This window comes from Lissotriton helveticus, chromosome 4_1, assembly GCF_964261635.1.
Source record: "Lissotriton helveticus chromosome 4_1, aLisHel1.1, whole genome shotgun sequence".
Lineage (NCBI taxonomy): Eukaryota > Metazoa > Chordata > Amphibia > Caudata > Salamandridae > Lissotriton > Lissotriton helveticus.
In genome coordinates, this window is record NC_136063.1 from 1,684,393,526 (window position 1) to 1,684,412,045 (window position 18,520).

General features: G+C 48.9%; 1 protein-coding gene across 2 annotated transcripts in view; it reads left to right on the forward strand.

Annotated features, from left to right (window-relative positions):
- The window catches only part of MARS2 (methionyl-tRNA synthetase 2, mitochondrial), a 108,436-nt gene that overhangs the window by 79,295 nt on the left and 10,621 nt on the right, over nucleotides 1–18,520 (forward strand). For both annotated transcript variants that reach the window (XM_078688360.1, XM_078688359.1), the window contains exon 2: nucleotides 14,289–14,623. In XM_078688360.1, the coding sequence (XP_078544486.1) occupies nucleotides 14,348–14,623 (276 nt within the window). In that variant the 5' untranslated portion in view covers nucleotides 14,289–14,347. The remainder of the gene's footprint in view (nucleotides 1–14,288; nucleotides 14,624–18,520) is intronic.

Consider the following 18,520-nt stretch of genomic DNA (forward strand, 5'->3'; position numbering starts at 1 on the left):
CACTCGGGTTTCACTTCGGGATCCAGAGGGGCGGGCATTTTGGTTCGGACCTCCCTCCCCTTGGCCATTGATGATGTCATACTGGATGATAAGGGACGATACGCCGCCATTGTTGGGCGTTGGGAAGGGAAGGTTGTTATCCTGATTTCCGTATACGTGCCCCCGGGCCTCCAAGCCACCACATTCGCTGATTTGAGTGGACTTATCCTGGGTCTCCCCGAGGGTCTGCTTCTGGTTGGGGGTGATTTTAATGCGGTGGTCTCGGGGATGTGTGACCGTCACCCTCCCCGGGAACTGCCTAAGGCCCAGACTTGGTTGAGCGACTTTCTGGAAACGCTGGGACTCACTGACTGCTGGCGTTTGCTCCACCCGGGGCAGTCGTAATATACTTTTCATTCTGGTGCTCATGGTAGTCTCTCGAGGTTGGATCATATCCTACTGCCTTCTGCCCATGCCTCCATCATACGGGAAGTTAAACACCTAGCGAGGGGTATCTCAGATCACTCTCTGCTTTGGCTGGTGGTTGCTGCACGGCAGGATTCAGCGGGCCGTGTGGCTCCGATTAACCCCTGGTACTTGCGGGATCCCGGGGTCAGGGCTGAGCTAGTCACAACGCACGATTGTTATTTTGCTGAGAATGTGGGCTCTGTTTCCTCTCCAAGTTTGATCTGGGAGGCTTACAAAACTGTCATTCGTGGCCAGGCCCTCTCGTTGATTGGTGGCGTGAAGTGGGCTAACCGTGCTGAGGTGGTTCGCCTCGAGGGAGAGGTCGCAGCTTTGGAGGGGAACTTGGAATCTGGGGTCACCGCTGAGGGGCTACACTTGTTGGAGCTGAAACAATATGAATACAGGGCTTTGGTCACGGACGCAGCTAAGGAAATGGGAAGGGACCAGCAGGGCCGCCTGTATGATGTGGGTGATAAAGCTGGGAAGCTGCTTGCTTGGCTGGATAAAAGGGAGAACGCAAGTCGAGTCGTCCCTGTGATTGTTGCGGAGAATGGTGAGTGTTATACTGACCCTGCTGATGTGGTTACATGTTTTGCGGACTACTTCCGCGAGGTGTATTCCCCGGTGTCTGATCGGTCTGAGCAGGATTCCCACTTGCTATTGCGGGATATCGCACTTCCCCGATTGTCTGACATTGATAGGGATGCTCTAGATGCGCCGCCTAGTGTGGAGGAGATCGCCGCTGCCATCCGTTCGGTCCGATCCGGTAAGGCATCGGGCCCTAATGGACTCCCCATTGAGCTCTATAAACTGCGTCCGGACACGCTGGCCCCGCACCTACGCTCGATGTTTCTCGAGTCTTTGGAGGTGGGCTCCCTCCCGCCGGACCAGAGACTGGCTGCTATAGTCGTCATCCACAAAGATGGAAAGCCTCTGGATCGCTGTGCCTCTTTTAGACCCATTTCGTTGATTAATGCTGAGCCTAAAATCCTGGCCAAACTGCTGGTGACGCGTTTGGCGACTGTCATTGGGGACCTTGTTCACCCTGATCAGTCCGGCTTTATACCGCACCGCAACACGGCACTTAATCCCCGAAGGTTGCACGGCGTCTTGGCGCGAGCCGAGACACTACGTGAGCCCGCCATCTTGGCGTCCTTGGACGCTACGATGGCGTTTGATACTATAGAATGGCCATATTTGTGGGCGGTTCTTGCAAAGTTTGGTTTTGGTCCGGACTTCGTTCGGTGGGTCAGGTTGCTTTACACCGATCCCATCGCTCAGGTGGTGGTAAATGGTCGGGTCTCTGCTCCCTTTGCATTGGGCAGGGGAACGCGACAGGGCTGTCCTCTGTCCCCTTTGTTGTTTACTCTTGCCTTGGAACCACTGGCGGCTTGGTTGCGGTGGGAACCGTCCCTGAAGGGCATTAAATGGAATTCGGAGTTTGAAGACCGTGTATCTCTCTACGCGGATTATATTCTGCTGTATCTCACATCTCCCCGTAAATCCCTCATTGTACTGTTTGATGTCTTGACGTCCTTTCGTAAAAATTCGGCTCTTGTCATTAATTGGTCGAAGTCCTGTATATACGTCCTGTCGGGAGACACTCCTCTTTTGCCCAGTGGGTGCCCCATAGCGATTGCGCGTGATGGATTTCGATACCTAGGCATTTTTATCACTCTGAAGCCTGAACTGCGGTTTGACCGGAACTTGTTGCCCCCTCTACAGCGCCTTCGGGCAGATGTTGTTGCTTGGGGGAAACTTCCTCTCTCTCCCCTGGGTAGAGCGGCATTGTTCAAAATGATGTCGCTGCCCCGCTTCCTCTACGCGTTGCAAAACACACTTGACATAGTCCCGGCCAAATATTTCCGTGAGATTGAGACCCTACAACGACAATTAGTGTGGGGAGGTAGATCCCGAATCGCCATTGCTTAACTGACGCTCCCGTGGTATGACGGGGGAATTGCCTTACCTGATATCCGTCGCTATTATTGGGCGTCTCAATTGGGGGCGATAAATCACTTTATGTACGGCCCTTCACCGAACCCAGCCTTCGAGATGGATAAGTGGCTATTGCCAGGGGGTGACTATAATAGAGCCCTTTACTCCAGGCTCACCCCTCGAAATGTAACGGGCCCCACTAGGACGGCTGTCCAAGTGTGGAGACATGCCTCCATGGCGCTTGGGTGGTCTGATAAATTGACTCGTGCCACCCCATTGTATGCATCTGATAGACTTGGATCTCTCTGGCAATCGAAGGGGTTTGACAGGTGGGACTTGATAGGCATCAGTAGGGTGGATGATGTTTGGACCAAAGGGAGGATTAAAACGTTTGAGGAATTGAAAGCCGAGTACGCTTTGGGTGATCGCGAGTCTTTTCGCTATGCGCAGGTCCGTCACGCGGTAATCTCGGTCTTCCCTCCGGGAGTTGAGATACCGGAAGCGTCCCCGCTTGAAGATAGGGTACTGGACGGACATGTTCCTGATAGTACTATTTCGCTTATTTATAAAAAACTCATCAACTCCAGATCCGATCTCCTGCTTCGTCTTAGAGAGGTCTGGACTAGCGATGGGCTGGAGCTTGACGACGAGGACTGGCAAGCGGCTATCTCCTCCCCTAAAGAGGTGGCTATCCCGGCGCGCCTTAGATTTGTTCAGCTTAAAATCCTACATAGAGTGTACGTGACTGGTCCCCGCTTGATACACATGGGCTTTTCTGTGGATGGTTTGTGCCGGCGTGGCTGCGGTCTCCTGGGCACATTTCTGCATATCATTTGGGAATGCCCTGAAATAGTGCGATTCTGGACCCGTGTGCATGAGGTGATGAGTGAGGTTACGGGTGTGCGATCGATGCCGGAGGCTAGGAGATGTTTGCTGAATGTGTGGGAGCCGAACGACTATAATGTGTCGCAGCTTCGATGGGTGACCTTGGGCAACATGATAGCCAAGAGAGATATTGCGCAACTTTGGGGTGCTCCGGGACCACCCGGGATTCGGAATTGGAAACAAAATATGGATTGGTGCATGTTCAGGGAAAAAACTGTGTATATTTCTCGTGGTACGCCCCGTAAATGGGGGAAGATATGGACTCAATGGAACTCTTACCGTGGTGATATATGTACCCCCCCTCTCCCAGACCCGGATATTGAACCTGTGTCCCCATAACCCGTTGGTTCCTCCACTTACTACTATGTACAAGACTATTTTGTGCTCCTCTGCTCCCCCACATGAGACTCTTTATTTTAATAACCCTTCTGCTCAATGGTTGACCTTTCCCGCTCACACACCATACAGTGCAACGTTATTTGTAATGATGTCTTCTCCTGTTCCTTGTTCCTTGCAAGTTGTTTGTGTTTATAAAATCAATAAAAACAGTTTAAAAAAAACAAAACATATCACTAGGGGCAGGGTTTCCCTCATATGATTCTGAATTGCTCAAATGTGGATGCCAGAATCTGCCTGAGTCCTGGGCCTCATCGGAGGAAACGTCATCATCCTCTGTCACCCTCCCCCAAATTGGGGAACACCTCCTTGGGGTCAAAGTCAGTTGCGAAGTTGTCGCCCATTCCCCTGGGTGTGTCTCTCCCAGTAGGGTGCCCCCTTCAGCGTGCGCGCACTCTTATGGAAAACTTCAGCCAGACGGCCAAAGCCTTCCAGGTGCCCTGCGTCACGCTTGCCAGCCTTACGTGTGGGAATCGTGGTCACCCCACTAGACCCAGCCACCTGCCCCCAGTTTCCCTGTGCTTTTGCATACCTGGGCCGACAGCTTGGCGACACTCTGCTGCAGAGGGGCAAGCGCCTGAGAAATGGCTTGGGTGAGGAGCTTGTCCATCTATGCAGGAAGGTGGGGGGGGACCATACCTCCTCTGTGGTACATGAGGGTGAGTAATCGTGGTCCATTTGGGACTGCCTACTGAAGGGTGAGAACACCAACTACACCCTACAAGTGTTTATAAATGGCAGCCCACTCGTTGGTGCTCTGAGATGGTTATTGAGGTTTTTACCCTCAAAGCGGACTAAGTCTTTCTGCTCATAAAGCACTCGCGGTCCGTATCACTAAACAAAGACACTGGGCTAAGCCCTTCTGCTTGTACCACCTACGCAGTGTCAAGCGAGGGTTGGAGGAAAATATGGCACAACGCGGGACAGAACCGCTCTAAGTAGTGCAGCTCAAGTTGTGAGTGATGTTTTCTTCACTATTGGATAGGTAGACTAAAGAGAGAACTACTAAATGATTCTTTATGAAGTAACATTTTAACAATTTTCTTATAATACTGGTGAAGATCATCAACTTTATATACTTGAAGTCTATATCCAGTAAATTATCTTATCTCCGTTTACATTGGGTTATCGTGCTCAGAATGAAAGGGTGGATCAGTGGCAAAAGGAGGAAACACAAACAGATGTCTCTTGTTCGAAAAGATGGCGGTGCATTAAAGAGGAAGATTCGCCCAGCACGTTTTTGGTACTGAATGGCACACAATAACATATTTCCAAATCATACAGGTATTTCTTTTACAAGTTAGCTTATGTGACTTTTTCCAACTTTAAGAAGGGGTAACCAGTCTTCCCAGGCACTAGGTTTCCCTATGGGACAATCTCACTCAGTCATATTTGTAATCTTGCACTCCGATTACAAACTATATTTAGATTTAGGAGTGCTTAATATGTACCTTTTAGTTTTGTCCTGAAGCAGTCAAATGGGCAGTGTAAAAACTATTTAAAATATAATCAAAATAAATAAATATATATCAAAACTGAAATAACCCTATGTACAATATAACCAAACTAAAAAATGTAGAAAAGAAGGACCATCTTCAAGGAAGAATGGGTTAAAACTAAAGCTCCCAATTCTCAGTTTTTAGTTACACCCCAATCCTGCAACTCTTAGCCCAATAGTGTTTCTCTTGTTGTCACCGCTTGGCTTCCTCAGTGATGCGACTGCACGAATACTGTTGGTGGTGAGAACTACAGCAACCAGAGGGCTAAGCAGCAGGGAGACACAGCGGCACTGCATTGAACCCCAGGCAGGAGCTTTAAAAGGAGGACATTATCTTCCCCCAGTGTGGGCCTTTTTTCAGTCCTGCGGGTGCCCAGAGGACTACAGCGACCAGAGGGCTGAGGTGCAGGGAGACACTGTCGTACTGCATTAAGCCCCAGTCAGGTGCTTTAAAAGGAGGACATGGTCTCCCGTAGTGCGGGTAGTGCCTGGGTATGGCCCAGGCCAAGGGTGGGTCCATCCATGCCCAGAGGAGGCTGGGCTGGGCCCCTTCATCAAGGTACTGGTGGTTGTTCCGGTCTGGAGGAACGACCCTCCCAACCCCCCAGCTGACTGTATTCCACCACACGCTATGGCGAGCACCACTATTATGACGTGGAACGTCCGCGGCATGCATACCCCGTCGCGCAGATACTCAATATTTGCCTACATGCAGCGACACAGGGTGGGGATTGCGCTCCTCCAAGAAACCCACATGTCACGGGCGGAGCTGGACAGGGTCCGCAGGAGATGGAGGGGGCAGATATATGGTACCACGTACTCTTCACATGCACGCGGTGCGCTGGTATGGGTGAGAGCTGGTGTCCCCTTTGTATGCCTAAGCGCGCAAGTGGATACTGACGGGTCGGTACGCCCTCGTCCGGGGGAGGCTTAATGGACAGGAGAGGGTTCCGTTTATGCCCCTAACACGGACCAGCCCGCCTTCCTGGCGTCCCTAAACCCCATCCTTCAGAGTTTCTCGGGCCTCCCCTGGCTGCTGGGCGGAGACTACAACATGGTCCTGGACACGCACCTGGACCGCTCCTTCCCACCCCTGCGCGCAGCGGCGGCGACCTCGACAGCGCAGGCCTTTAGGAACTGGTTACTACACTGAGACATACACGATCTCTGGCGCAAGCAACATCCTGCGGACAGAATATATTTGTATTACTCAGCTGTGCACAGCCTACAGTCCGCCTAGACCGTGTAGTAGGTTCCCGGTCCCTCCTCCCGCTACTGTCCAAAACAGAGTATTTAGGTAGGACCCACTCAGATCACAACCCTCTCTGCTTCCACCTCAGTTGGGGGGCGGACAGACCCCCGGTGCCTACCTGGCGATTACAGCCTGCAGCGCTGGAAGACGCTGAATTCAGGTCATACCTGGGCACAGCCCTCCTCTCCTATTTCAAAGAGAATGAGGGCACAGCGAGTGACCCGGGGGTGGAATGGGATGCTCATAAGGTGACCATGCGTGGGCATTGCCTAGGTGCCACCTGGAATATCCGCTCGCAGGTGTCTGAGTCCCTGACCCGTATTGAGTCTGACCTCCTACGTTATGAAAGGGAGGGAGAAGGCACAGGGGAGCACGCACGTGTACTGGGGGAGATTCGTGGGGAGCACGCAGCTCTGCTTGAGCGGCTGCGGTGCCACAATTAGGCAGCACACACGGCCAGGACGCATTCAAAGGCAGACCGGGCCGGCCGCCTGCTGGCCTGGCTGGTCCGCAACACTGACCGCGTGGCCCCGATTGGCGCGCTCCGCTCTCCTGCTGGGCCGGTGGTGTACACGCAGCGCGAAATCCACAGAACGCTGACGGATCACTACCGGGAACTCTACAGGTTGCGAAGTACTGGTCGCACGCCCCAACTGGCGGAGTTTCTGGAGTCGATTACACTGCCTCTCGTTGAGGACAGCCAAAATGAAGAACTCGGTGCACCACTGACGCTGGAAGAGGTGGGGGATGCAGTCCGCGCGCTGGCGTCTGGGAAGACGCCGGGCCGGACGGTCTGCCGGTTGAATATTACAAAGCAAACGGCGACATCCTGGTGCCTAAGCCTTACGGGTGTATGATGTGTGAAAGAACAATTCCCAACAGGTATTATGCAGAGACAATTTCAAAAATGTATGCCATAGGCATTACAGAAGGAACAGAAACAAGGAGTCAATTGATTTAGAGAAAGGTAGTATTATTCACCAAGGAACAGAAAGGGAAATTATTCATAAGCAATTACAGTTAAGACAGCACTGTAAAGACCAGATCTTATGACAACCCAGTGACACTTGGTGCAAGGTGCTATGTACAATTGGTGAAGTGAGCGTGCAAGTGCTTTAAGAACAGCATTGGCGGCGCATTCAACCAAGTATATACATCAATCAAAGGCTCCAAAAACAAGTTACAATCACTTGGAAAACAATTATTTCTTTAGGAGCACTAGGCGTGATATGCGTCATGTAATTCAAGCTGAAAGGTCGACGGCGTTTCGATCCCCATTAGTCGGGATCGTCATCAGGACAGTTGTCGATAGGTACAGTGAATGCAGCCAAGCAATGATGCGTGGCTAGCAGGAATCCGAGGCGGCAAGGATGGGCCTGGTGTATGAGGCATCTGTGGATGCCGGCCGGCTCCCGCCTTCCATGAGGGAAGCGTTTTTAGTGTCCTTACCTAAACCTGACCGGGACCCCATATCCTTAAGCTCCTACCGCCCGCTGGCGATGCTGAACACCGATTACAAGGTGTTCGCCAAGCTTCTTGCGGAGCGCCTGGCACCGGTGGTTCAGCGTTTAGTGCACCCGGACCAGAATGGGTTTGTGCCGGCAAGGTCTACGTCCTTGAATCTCAGGAGGTACTTCCGGGTGGCGGCGGAGGCAACGTCAGTTTGGCCAAGGGCGGGATGCCTGGTGCTTGACCTGGAAAAGGCTTTTGATTGCCTGGAGTGGGGATACCTGTCGGCAGTGTTAGAGGCATATGGCTTAGACGACAATTTTCTGCAGATGGTGGGGCTCCTGTATAACAAATCCCGTGGTCCGTGTCCGGATGGGGCCGTATGTCTCGGAGGCGATCAATAGAGGTACTCGGCAGGGTTGCCCCCTATTGCCGCTCCTTTTCTCCCTGGCGATGGAGCCCTTGGCTGCGGCCCTGAGACAACATCTGGCAGACGGCATCCCTCTCGGCGACGGGGTCCACCAGGTGTCGTTGTACGCCGACGATTTATTGGTCTTTGTCCGCGACGTGAGTCGCATACCGGGCCTACTGGCCCCGTTGCTGAATCGCTTCGCTGATCTCTCAGGGCTCCGAGTCAATGCGGGTAAGTCGTGCCTGTACGCGTTTAGAGAGGGGGAGGTAGACCCAGAGTATTGCCTCCACGGCACAAGAGTCCAATGGCAGGCGGCCACTTTCAAATACCTGGAATCCAGATTTACCTTCGGCAGGCGGATCTACTGGACGGGAACCTGGGAAGAGCGGTGTCGGCGCTCAGAGCTCAAATAGGCTTCTGGTCCACGCTCCCGTTGTCGCCCGTAGGCAGAGTGGCCCTTGCTAAAATGGTGATGCTCCCACGCCTCCTCTACTATTTCGCGACCTTACCACTCTTCCTGCCCGCGTCTTTCTTCTCCAGCCTCAATAGGCTCTTGAGAGACTTTATCTGGGGTGCGTCTCGGCACCGCCTGGTGCTCGGGAAGCTATTCCTGCCCGCGGACAGGGGCGGCCTGGCCGCCCCCTGCTTTGAACACTATTATCTAGCGGCGCAGCTCCAGTGGGTCTCCCGTTGGCTGACTGACAGAGGCAGGGAGGATTCTGCCACGACAGACCCACCATACACGCTGGAGCGGGTTACTGCCCTTTTCCACCCGCTGGCGGCGCCGACGCGACCCACCCCTCCGCTGTTGGCGGTAGCGTTCAAATGCTTTCGCAGGGCCCTGTACCTCACGAGGGGGGTGCGCCCGTATGCGCCGGCGGTGCCCCTAGCGGGCTCGCCCGGAGGTGGGGGGACGCTTACCCCCTCCATGCTGAGACAATGGCATGAAGCGGAACTCCAGATGCTGGGCGATCTCTACCAGGATGGAGTATTAATACCCTATGAGACACTGGTTGCGGACACTGGGCTTCCCCCAGGGGGTTTCCTGACGCATAGGTCCCTAACTGCGCATATGGAGGCCCGCTGGGGCGATATTGCAGACGAACCGGCGCAGCATTTGACGGTGCAGTACCTGCATGTTATGGGCAGCGGGAGGCACTTAGTTAAATGGTTTGCTGCGTCCCTGCGGGCGCACACGGAGCAGGACTTAGCCCCGCTACGGGCTAAATGGGAAAGAGATATGGGGCGAGCGTTGGCGGATAGGGAATGGAGCAAGCTTCTTAAAAGCCCGGTCCGTATCCCCAGAAATATGAGGTTCCGCCAAATCCAGGTGTATATAGTGCACAGGGCCTAGCTAACCCCCGATTCAATAAACAAATACTTCCACAGAACGACGCGTCCTGCCCCAGGTGCGGAGAGGTGAATGCAGATCTTCTCCACATCCTGTGGTGTTGTCCGAACCTTGGCACCTACTGGAGGGACATTCATTCACTACTCGCACGGAGCACTGGCCGCGTCATTCCCTGCAATTGGCCCGAGTATCTCCTGCACCTATTTAAGAGGCCGCCTAAGGACAAAGCGTCGTCCAGATTCCTTGAACTGGGGATGGTGACGGCAGTAAGACTCCTTACCAAACGATGGAAAGCAAGAGACCCACCCATCACAAAGGCGTGGATCCTGCCGCTCTCGTCTTGGGCTCGCGCGGAATGGACAGCCATCAGGAGGGAGGAAATCATGGGACTGCGTAAGGAACCTATGGCGGACAGGTGGGAACACATGCTGAACACCTTACAGGAGGCGGGGGCCGCCACGGGGGAGGGGGCAGCGGGGCGCTCAGCTGGCGCGAGAGGGGCAGGGCCGTAGAGAGCGCCGCACCAGACACACCCTCCTGAGCACTGCGCGACAACGGGGCGAAGTAACACCTGATGAGAACACATGTGGGTTTCATGGTGAGAGAGGGGGGAGGGGGGACACGGGCTGGAGGGGATTGAGAAAGGGGGCAAACGAGGATGTTTGTACTTTGGTGACAGTGTCGCAGTTAGTTGTTTTGTTCTTTTGCACGGGCTTTTCATCTAAGATTGGGTTGGGAAGGCAAACCTTGTTCCCCTTCCTTATTGTGGGGGGGGGAAGCGTATTAATGCTTGTTTCCCACCAGAGGACATAACTGGGCGCTTGTGTCCTATACATGAACTAAATGCGTGTTCCATCATCATGTCCTTGCTACCCACATTGTTCATGTAATGCCACTCATTGCTAAATTGTTAAAAATGCCAATAAACAGATTTCACAAAAAAAATCAAGGTACTGGTGGTTGTTCTGGTTAGGACATTATTTGAAGTTGGATTTCTTTTGCCATATAGTTTCTAATCCCTCGTCTTGAAGCTAACCCTTATCTGCACATTCTTACTAGGGTGTTCGGTTGCTCACTTATTTCAGTTTTCAATGGTAAAGAAAAAAAACACTGGGATCCAAATGGGATCCACCCCACAGGTAAAAAGCACTTCGGTCAATTGTATGCTCAAAAGAGTCACAGGGTAAAAAGCATAGAAATTCCGCTCACAGAGTGGAAGCTCTCGTAGAATATGGGTACAATGTCCCCTGTTACTAACAATGAGGGGAATTTAGGCGATCCCCTTGTTGTGGTTTCGGGTAATAGTCTACCTGGTAATAGTGCAATTGGCAGTAAGGCACGTCCGTCTCTGTTAGAACCTCTGACACACCATTTTATTCTCGGACTAAGCATTTAGTTCCCCTGTCCCAGCAAAAAAGAAAATGAAGCGAGCAATCTGCAGTAATAAAAAGACATTACCAGATACAGCAACCCAGTTCTGTCAAACTTAGGGTGTGGATTCAGCCCCTTTGCATTATTGTTAATTTTAAATCTCCTTTTATAGTGCAAATTCTTCTGTTTGGACCTTTTAGTGGGAAAGAAGAGCGGCCAAAAATAAACTTGGCTCCCCTCGTCTTTTTCTATAGACCACATCATTTGTCTCAGCAGCCACGAAGGTTAAGGCACAGGCACAGATAGTTCTGTACTACGTTGGATGAAATCCAACTGCAGGGGGGAGGAGTTAATCAGGATCCTTGCTCTGCATTGTTTAGTTGACCTTGTTTAATTGTTTAATATAGATGGCTTCTTATAGAGGGCATGTTAGGGCCGCGATTATCAATTTTATATATTTAGTAACAAGAAAGTTTTCATCGTGGTATTCGCATGGTGCCATATTAGCAACAGAATGAGGTGATTACAATGCCTTGCATGCAGTAGGTCGTTTTCTAGTGCTTAAAACCACCCCCCTGAGGCCACACTATCTATCATCCCGTACACCAGTGATGGATTAAGACTTGTTTGACATTTGAAAGATCCAGGGGTTACCCTTGCCACGCTGTTCAAGACCCACTAAATGGCCTTCATGAATTGTTTGCGCGATGTGCCGGGATACAATGTTAGATTATTTTGATTACCTTACCTTAGTCTGAGTATTAAAAAACTACTTTTACAGCCGATCAGGAATGAGGAGTTAGACCCACATTGGTTCGATACCCACTGTTCTGTAGTCAATCGTAAATTAAGAAAGGCCCTTTCTATTATTCCGTAGTGGTGAACAACCTTTACAACGAAACTTTTACAACGCACTACCATTACAACGCGGTCATTACAACGCAAACTATTACAACGCATTGCTCTGGGGGGCGCTTTAGGATAGGGAATAGGTTAATTTACTATCCAATAACCTTCCCTAGTGTCCACGGGGACTGGAGTTGGAATAGTAAATTCAACTATTCACTTTCCAGCACCCCAAAGCGCTATGCGTTGTAATGGACTGCGAAGTAAAAACCGCGTTGTAAAGGCAGGCATTGTAATAGCCTGCGTTGTGACGTCATACATCCTTCCGTAGTCTGTGTAAAGCAGCTCCGGTACTGGCACTTGGGAAATCCTCTGAATGTCGCTCGTGGTTTTAATTAAGGCAGGACACAAATTGTTAATATAAATAATGAAGAGCAAGGGGGCCAGAATACAGCCCTGGTGCACCTCATTGGCTAAGGTAAAACAGTCCTACTATTCACCTGACGGGCCATTCTGAACCTTTGCTTCCTGATCTCATGTAGTGTGTGCAGAAAGTTAACCAATGACAACTCCACATCTAGGTCCAGCTACAACAGCCATAGTTTGGATCAATTAACATAGTCAAAGGCTTTTGACAAATCCATAAAGGCCAGGTACAGTACTTAGTCTTTACCCTGAAGACTCTCTCATCTTATCCCGGTGTCCATGCCTCATTCTCCTAGAGTAGGTTATGTGTTCTAGCATGCAGGTGGCCCTGCAGAATTTTCGTTTGTTGTTAGTGAAGGTGCGGGTATATGTTTTATTGTGGGATCAGTGTTGATGCTGGATGAGTTAACAGCATTGGAGCAAGTTCAATGGATTCGAGTTCTGTAGACTGAGTTATTTGAGTCTGTGCCCTCCGTTTAAACAGGGTACTCGGCGAGTCCTTGGAAAAAGTAATGCTTTGGTGTTTTCCCAAAAATGTAAGATGGTTTCAGATTTCTGGATATGTCGATGTACCAAGGTCTGGTGTATAGAGGTCCCACACTGGGAAGGATCTCCTGTCTGTTTCTGTCTTGGATAAGGTAAGTAATTTGAATAGTGATGTTTCTGAGTATCTTGGTGTGTGTGTAGGAGGCATTTGGTATTTGCTTAGTTTGACATAAATTAATTTTGGTCAATTTTTATTATGCTTTGGTAGTAGTGGAAATAAGGCTTTGTATTGCAGGACCTGAAAGTTGCCTTTGGGTGCTGGTAATTTCTGCTGTTATCAGGAGCCACTTGGATTTATCTGGGGCTATTGCATACTTAAGGTAAAGCCTTGTATACCAGTTGCCATCCACTTCAACCTGTGTTCCCAGTGCCAGAAAGGAATGACTCGGAAATAACTGCTCAACCCCAGAGTCCTTGATTCGTCTCCAACAAGTGGCAGACCCAGTGCCCACCTCTGAATTTAGTATGAAACATTGTCCATTGTGGGCAATCTGCAGCTGCAGGAACTGAGAGCAACTTGTGTTTTAATCCTTGTAGGACCTGTTGATGCTCATCTGAAATGGCTGCTTTAATGCTAACACACAAGGATACCTTTCAATTGATTACATAAAAAAATGTGTTGCTATATAAATTGGGTCACAATACAAATATGACCTAGAATGGGGGTAAAAAACGAACTCCACTGTATTCATCCAAGTATTAATCTAGAAAGAACAGTCTGATCACATCTTCCTATCTCTGTGTGTTAAAATTCCGTCTCAACTGTGTTATCAGCATGTTTTTTGTGTCGATCGGACTGTAAATTAGGACTAATTGCGTTATTGTGTATTTTCACCAGCAAAATGCAGAGCTCAACTATTGTCCAGAAATATCCCCTGCGCATGCATTCTTCATAGTGTCTGGTGGGCAATGGTTATTTCAGGACGAGCAACTTCTCATTAGAAATGAATGCTGGTAGTTGGCAGGGTCAATCTGTCATGTCATAACACCTCACAGAGGTAATGCCTGGGACAATGAAGTAAGCTTGGTAGTTATAAGGATAACTGGTAAGTAATATGCACTTCATTTCCCAAAGCTCCCAAACCCACAAGTAAGAGGACACTATCCTCTTCTGTTTTTTCGGGCTAAAGGAGACCCTGTCCTCTCTTTTGAAGTGGGGGAGGGTGCCACCTTCCTATGTTCACCCACCACGTTTGTCCTGAATGTAACCTTAAGGCAAAGTAATTTGATGAAATCTAGGTATCCTATTTTGACTTGTAGTATGTCTGATAGGTGTGTGTATATTTCAAATGTTCTATCATGTTTATCATAGTTGCCTATTGCATTGTTGTCAAGCTATTACACCTTTCTCCTCTCCGTAGGCATAACTGTTTAGATGTGACGTAGTCAGAAAATGTAATATGTGACTTTAAAAATTAAGTATTTTGATTCAGTCTCTTAAAGTGTGAATTAACTTTTATCTCTCTTAAAGGCACGGATGAACATGGGTTGAAAATTCAACAAGCTGCGGAGACTGCTGGAAAAGACCCCATGCTGTTCTGTGATGAAGTCTCGGAACAGTATAAGAATGTCTTTAACCATCTCCGTATCTCCTTCACGGATTACATCCGGACTACCGAGCAGCGTCACAGATCAGCCGTGAGACATTTCTGGACCGTTTTACGTCAAAGTGGTTTTATTTATAAAGGGGTTTATGAAGGATGGTATTCAACACCCGATGAGAGTTTCCTCACTGAATCTCAAGTCATGGATGTTTCGGACAAAGAGGGCAATATCGTGAAAGTGTCCACAGAGAGCAGACATCAGGTAAAGAACATATGCGGTCGAGAAAAGTTATCTTCATTTGACAAAGCTCCTAACAGATGCATCAAGTCCCCTTCTCCCCATTGTGGGACTTGCTTATTTTTGGGCTAGAAGTGAGTGCTATTTCATGCATTGTTGAATTTCACCCTGTTTCATGAGTACTGGAAACTGCCCGCTAAATGATTCCCCATTCACAATTAAACTATGAGTAGAACAGCTCTTCATAGTTCAAGAGGATTCAGGAATCCTGCACACCACCTAGAGCACTAATAAATCTCCATTAGCCAAATGGAGGAGTCACTCCATGCTCAAAAGTGCTCTGCTCCGCTACTTAGATATGTTTAGGTCTCGCTGTGGGCTGCTTTAGTCATCTGGGAGACCTGATGTCATAAATACTATAAAAAAATAAATACAATACAGAGAAGTATAGAAAGAGAGTGGACTTTGGATCCGCTATGGCGCTTTCCTGAGTTTTTCGTGGTTTGCTATTCCTTGGCTGGGCGGAAAGCCCACTGCGTTTTGAGGAAGGTGGTACAGTTCCCAATAGGTTTTGGAGATGAGCTAAGAAGTAGTCCTTTTTATCTCTTCTTCTCCACTCCCTATCTTTGCTCTGCGTCATTGCCCTCCTGCCTCTTCATTGCCCCTTCCCCCACGATTGCTTCTATCACTTTACCACTATCCTCCCTTCTTGCTCCCTGTTCACGCTAGTTACAATGCTGCAATTTCCCAGTAAGCAGTTAAAAGACTATAGACCCCTATGCCTGGTCTGATCATCCTATCGTTCAGATGGAAGTACGAACTCTTCGAAAAAATTGGAAACAGTTACCCTATTTTTGACAGGTGATTAAGTCAGCTAAGATTAAAAAAGAGAGGATGGTAGAGGCCTTTCAAGAAACTAATCCTTTACTTAGTAATAATCCTGTTGAAGCAGTTCAAGTTTTTAATAACTGGCTTTATATGATAGAAAGTGAGTTTGCTCCACCTGTTAGCAGTTGGAAAATGAAACCAAGGCCATCTGCTGCTTCGTTTTATAAAGATTTAATAGAAGCTAAACTGCACCTAAGCAGAGTGACGAAACAAATACGATGACATTTGTAAAGTTAAATATAAGAAAGCTCTAACTAAATATAACAAACATTTGCAATGCAATAGGTCTTGCATTTGGGAGAGTTAGAGCTATTGGCATTCTAAATGACAATTTCTTTTTGGTTTGCAATGGAGTTGACGGCAATTAAAAAAACAAAGTCGCTGCTGTCATCTAAGGCGTAGGGAACAGCTGCTGAAATCTCTATTTCATTCCTTCTGCTATCAAAATAGACAAGAAACATGAAAGCGAGCAGCGTGCTGAAACATGAAGCGCGGTGCCAGTGTACATAAAAGTTATGTGTAAAACATAAAGTAGGCACCGTGATGATGAAATAAACACCCCACGGTACTACAGACAGACACCCACGGAATAAAACGAGAAGGAAATAAAACAAGGAACACCTAAACACTTTACAGTGTAAGGAAACTGTAGTTGGACAGTGCTCCTGAGCGTAAAACTGAAATTATGTATTGGGAGTGCCAACCAATAAGGATCCAGCAAAGAAAAGTCATGCAGGAGTGACCTAATGGCAAGCAGCAGCTGGGATTATATTCCATATAGGGATTACAGCAGGTCTTCCAGACTGCTCATGCCCCTGCCTAGGCTTGACCGAAAAAACTGATCCCACAAACAAGATCGCTTACTATTATAAAAGTGTTTGCGAAGCCTAGAGCCCCCAAAGATAAACCTTTAAGAGCAGGCAGAGGCTCTTGTCTATGGACAGAATTTGTCAATTTAGTTATTTCTTAAGAATGCTGCAATGATCTGACTAGGTTCTTTATTGAAAAGATAAGGTCACAAATTAAAGAGCCTAATACAGATAGCCCTAAGATTGGGATTGAGAAGTCAGCTAAGAAGAAGAAGAAAGATTGCATAAAGTTAGCTATCTTTACCCCGTTCAATCAAGAATCTTTACAACACCTATTGACAAAAAATTAAATCTGGCTACCTCGGGGATCCTTGCTTCCCCAGAGTAATACAAGCTATATACCCTGCCATAGTAAAAACACTTAGGGGCACATTAGTGTCCGCCCGCCAAAAGGGCGGGGGTCCCGTGGGGCACATTAGGAGGCGCCCGCCACACTGGCGGGCGCGTCCCGCATTTTTAGCATTGCGGCAGGCGGTGCTGAAAGCACCGGCGCCGCAATGCTAAAAATGCACATCATGCAGTTCAATGCACAACATGACAGGCACCGCGCGGTGCCTTCCATGTTGTACATGGAACTGCAGAGGGGTACCATAGGTACCCCCCATGTGCACGCCCCAGAATCCCTGGGGGCCCGCTACGGGCCCCCAATGTTAAAAACCGCCTCCCTTCCCATGGCGGGAAAGGCACATCCCCGCCTGCATACAAATATGGATGGCGGTGTCTATCAGACACCGCCACCATATAATCTGCTTTTCCGCCCGGTAGGCAATCGGCCGGATTGCCTACCGGTGGACGGTCTTCCCGTCTGCCGGGGTCCCCCCCCGCCATGGTAATGTGGTGGGGGGGGAATTACAGGCGGGCGGAGGTTTTTGGCGGGCGGATCGCCACCGCCATATGGGTGGTGGTGATCCGCCCGTTATCATAATGGGCCCCTTAACGTCTTATTACATTCCTCCTTGAAGATAGGAATAGTTCCTGATGACTTTAAAAAAGCCATAATGCTAGCGCTATATAAAAACCCGATGACGACCCAGGTTAATGTGCCACACTCCTTGAATCGCATGTTGCCCAGGAACTTAGTAATCATTTGTTCCTGGACCTCAGCAAGCTGGCTTTTATGCTAAACATAACATTGAAACCGTGATACTCTTGGTCATTGATGTCCTTAGGAAGGACTGGGACATGAGAAATATTTCGGCATTAGTGCTGCTTGAACTGTCCGTAACCTTTTGACATGTTGGGCTATACTATCTTGCTCTGCCGTCGAAGGGATGCAGGTGTATCTGGGTCGGCAAATAAATGGATGGCCTCATTTCTGAATAGCAGAACTCAGGCAGTACAATTGCCCTCGATTAGGGAAGCTGAAGTCAGAGTTGAATGGAAGGTTCCTCAAGATTCGACCTTCTCACCTCATTTATTCAACATTTACATTCAACCCCGATAAAGGAACTGAGTAATAGAGGGTGTTGATTTTTTAATTATGCTGATGACTCTCAAATAGTACTATGTCCTGATGGTCAAGCTGCGTCTCAGTCTTTATTTCAAGACATTATGTGCTGTTAGTGGTTGGATGAGGAGTAATTATTCGAAGTTAAATGCGGAGGAAACCGAAAAAGTGTTTTTTAATGGCAACTCTGCATCCTGGTCCAATCTTTATTGGCCCAGCGAAATTGGACCTTTACCAGTTTCCAAGCCAGCTGTAAATAGGTTAGGAATAGTAGACGACGACAACTTTCATTAAGATGGCAAATTAATTCTGTGGTCTCAAAATGTGTTTTTATTCTACGGACCTTCAAGAAGCTACAACCGTTCTGTTGTATCACAGAGGACTACGGACTGGCAGGTGAATAGTTTATGCAAATAGCATTTATCTTAGCCGCCCAAATTGAGACATTGCAAGACTACAACTGCTTCACAATGCAGTGACTAGGTTGGTGCCCAAAGCTTATCACAGATCACACACCCTACCCATTCTGAAACGGCTCCATTGGTTACTAGTGAAGTAACACATTCAGTTCAAAATGTGCTGCTTAGTCTTCAAGGCTCTGCATGGCATGACCTGTATTTTTTTGACCATTCGGGTGTCGAGATAAGCCCTGAAGCGGGAATTTCATTCTTTTACAGCCAATTTCCTGCTGGTGCAGAGATTTTGCAAATCAAGGGT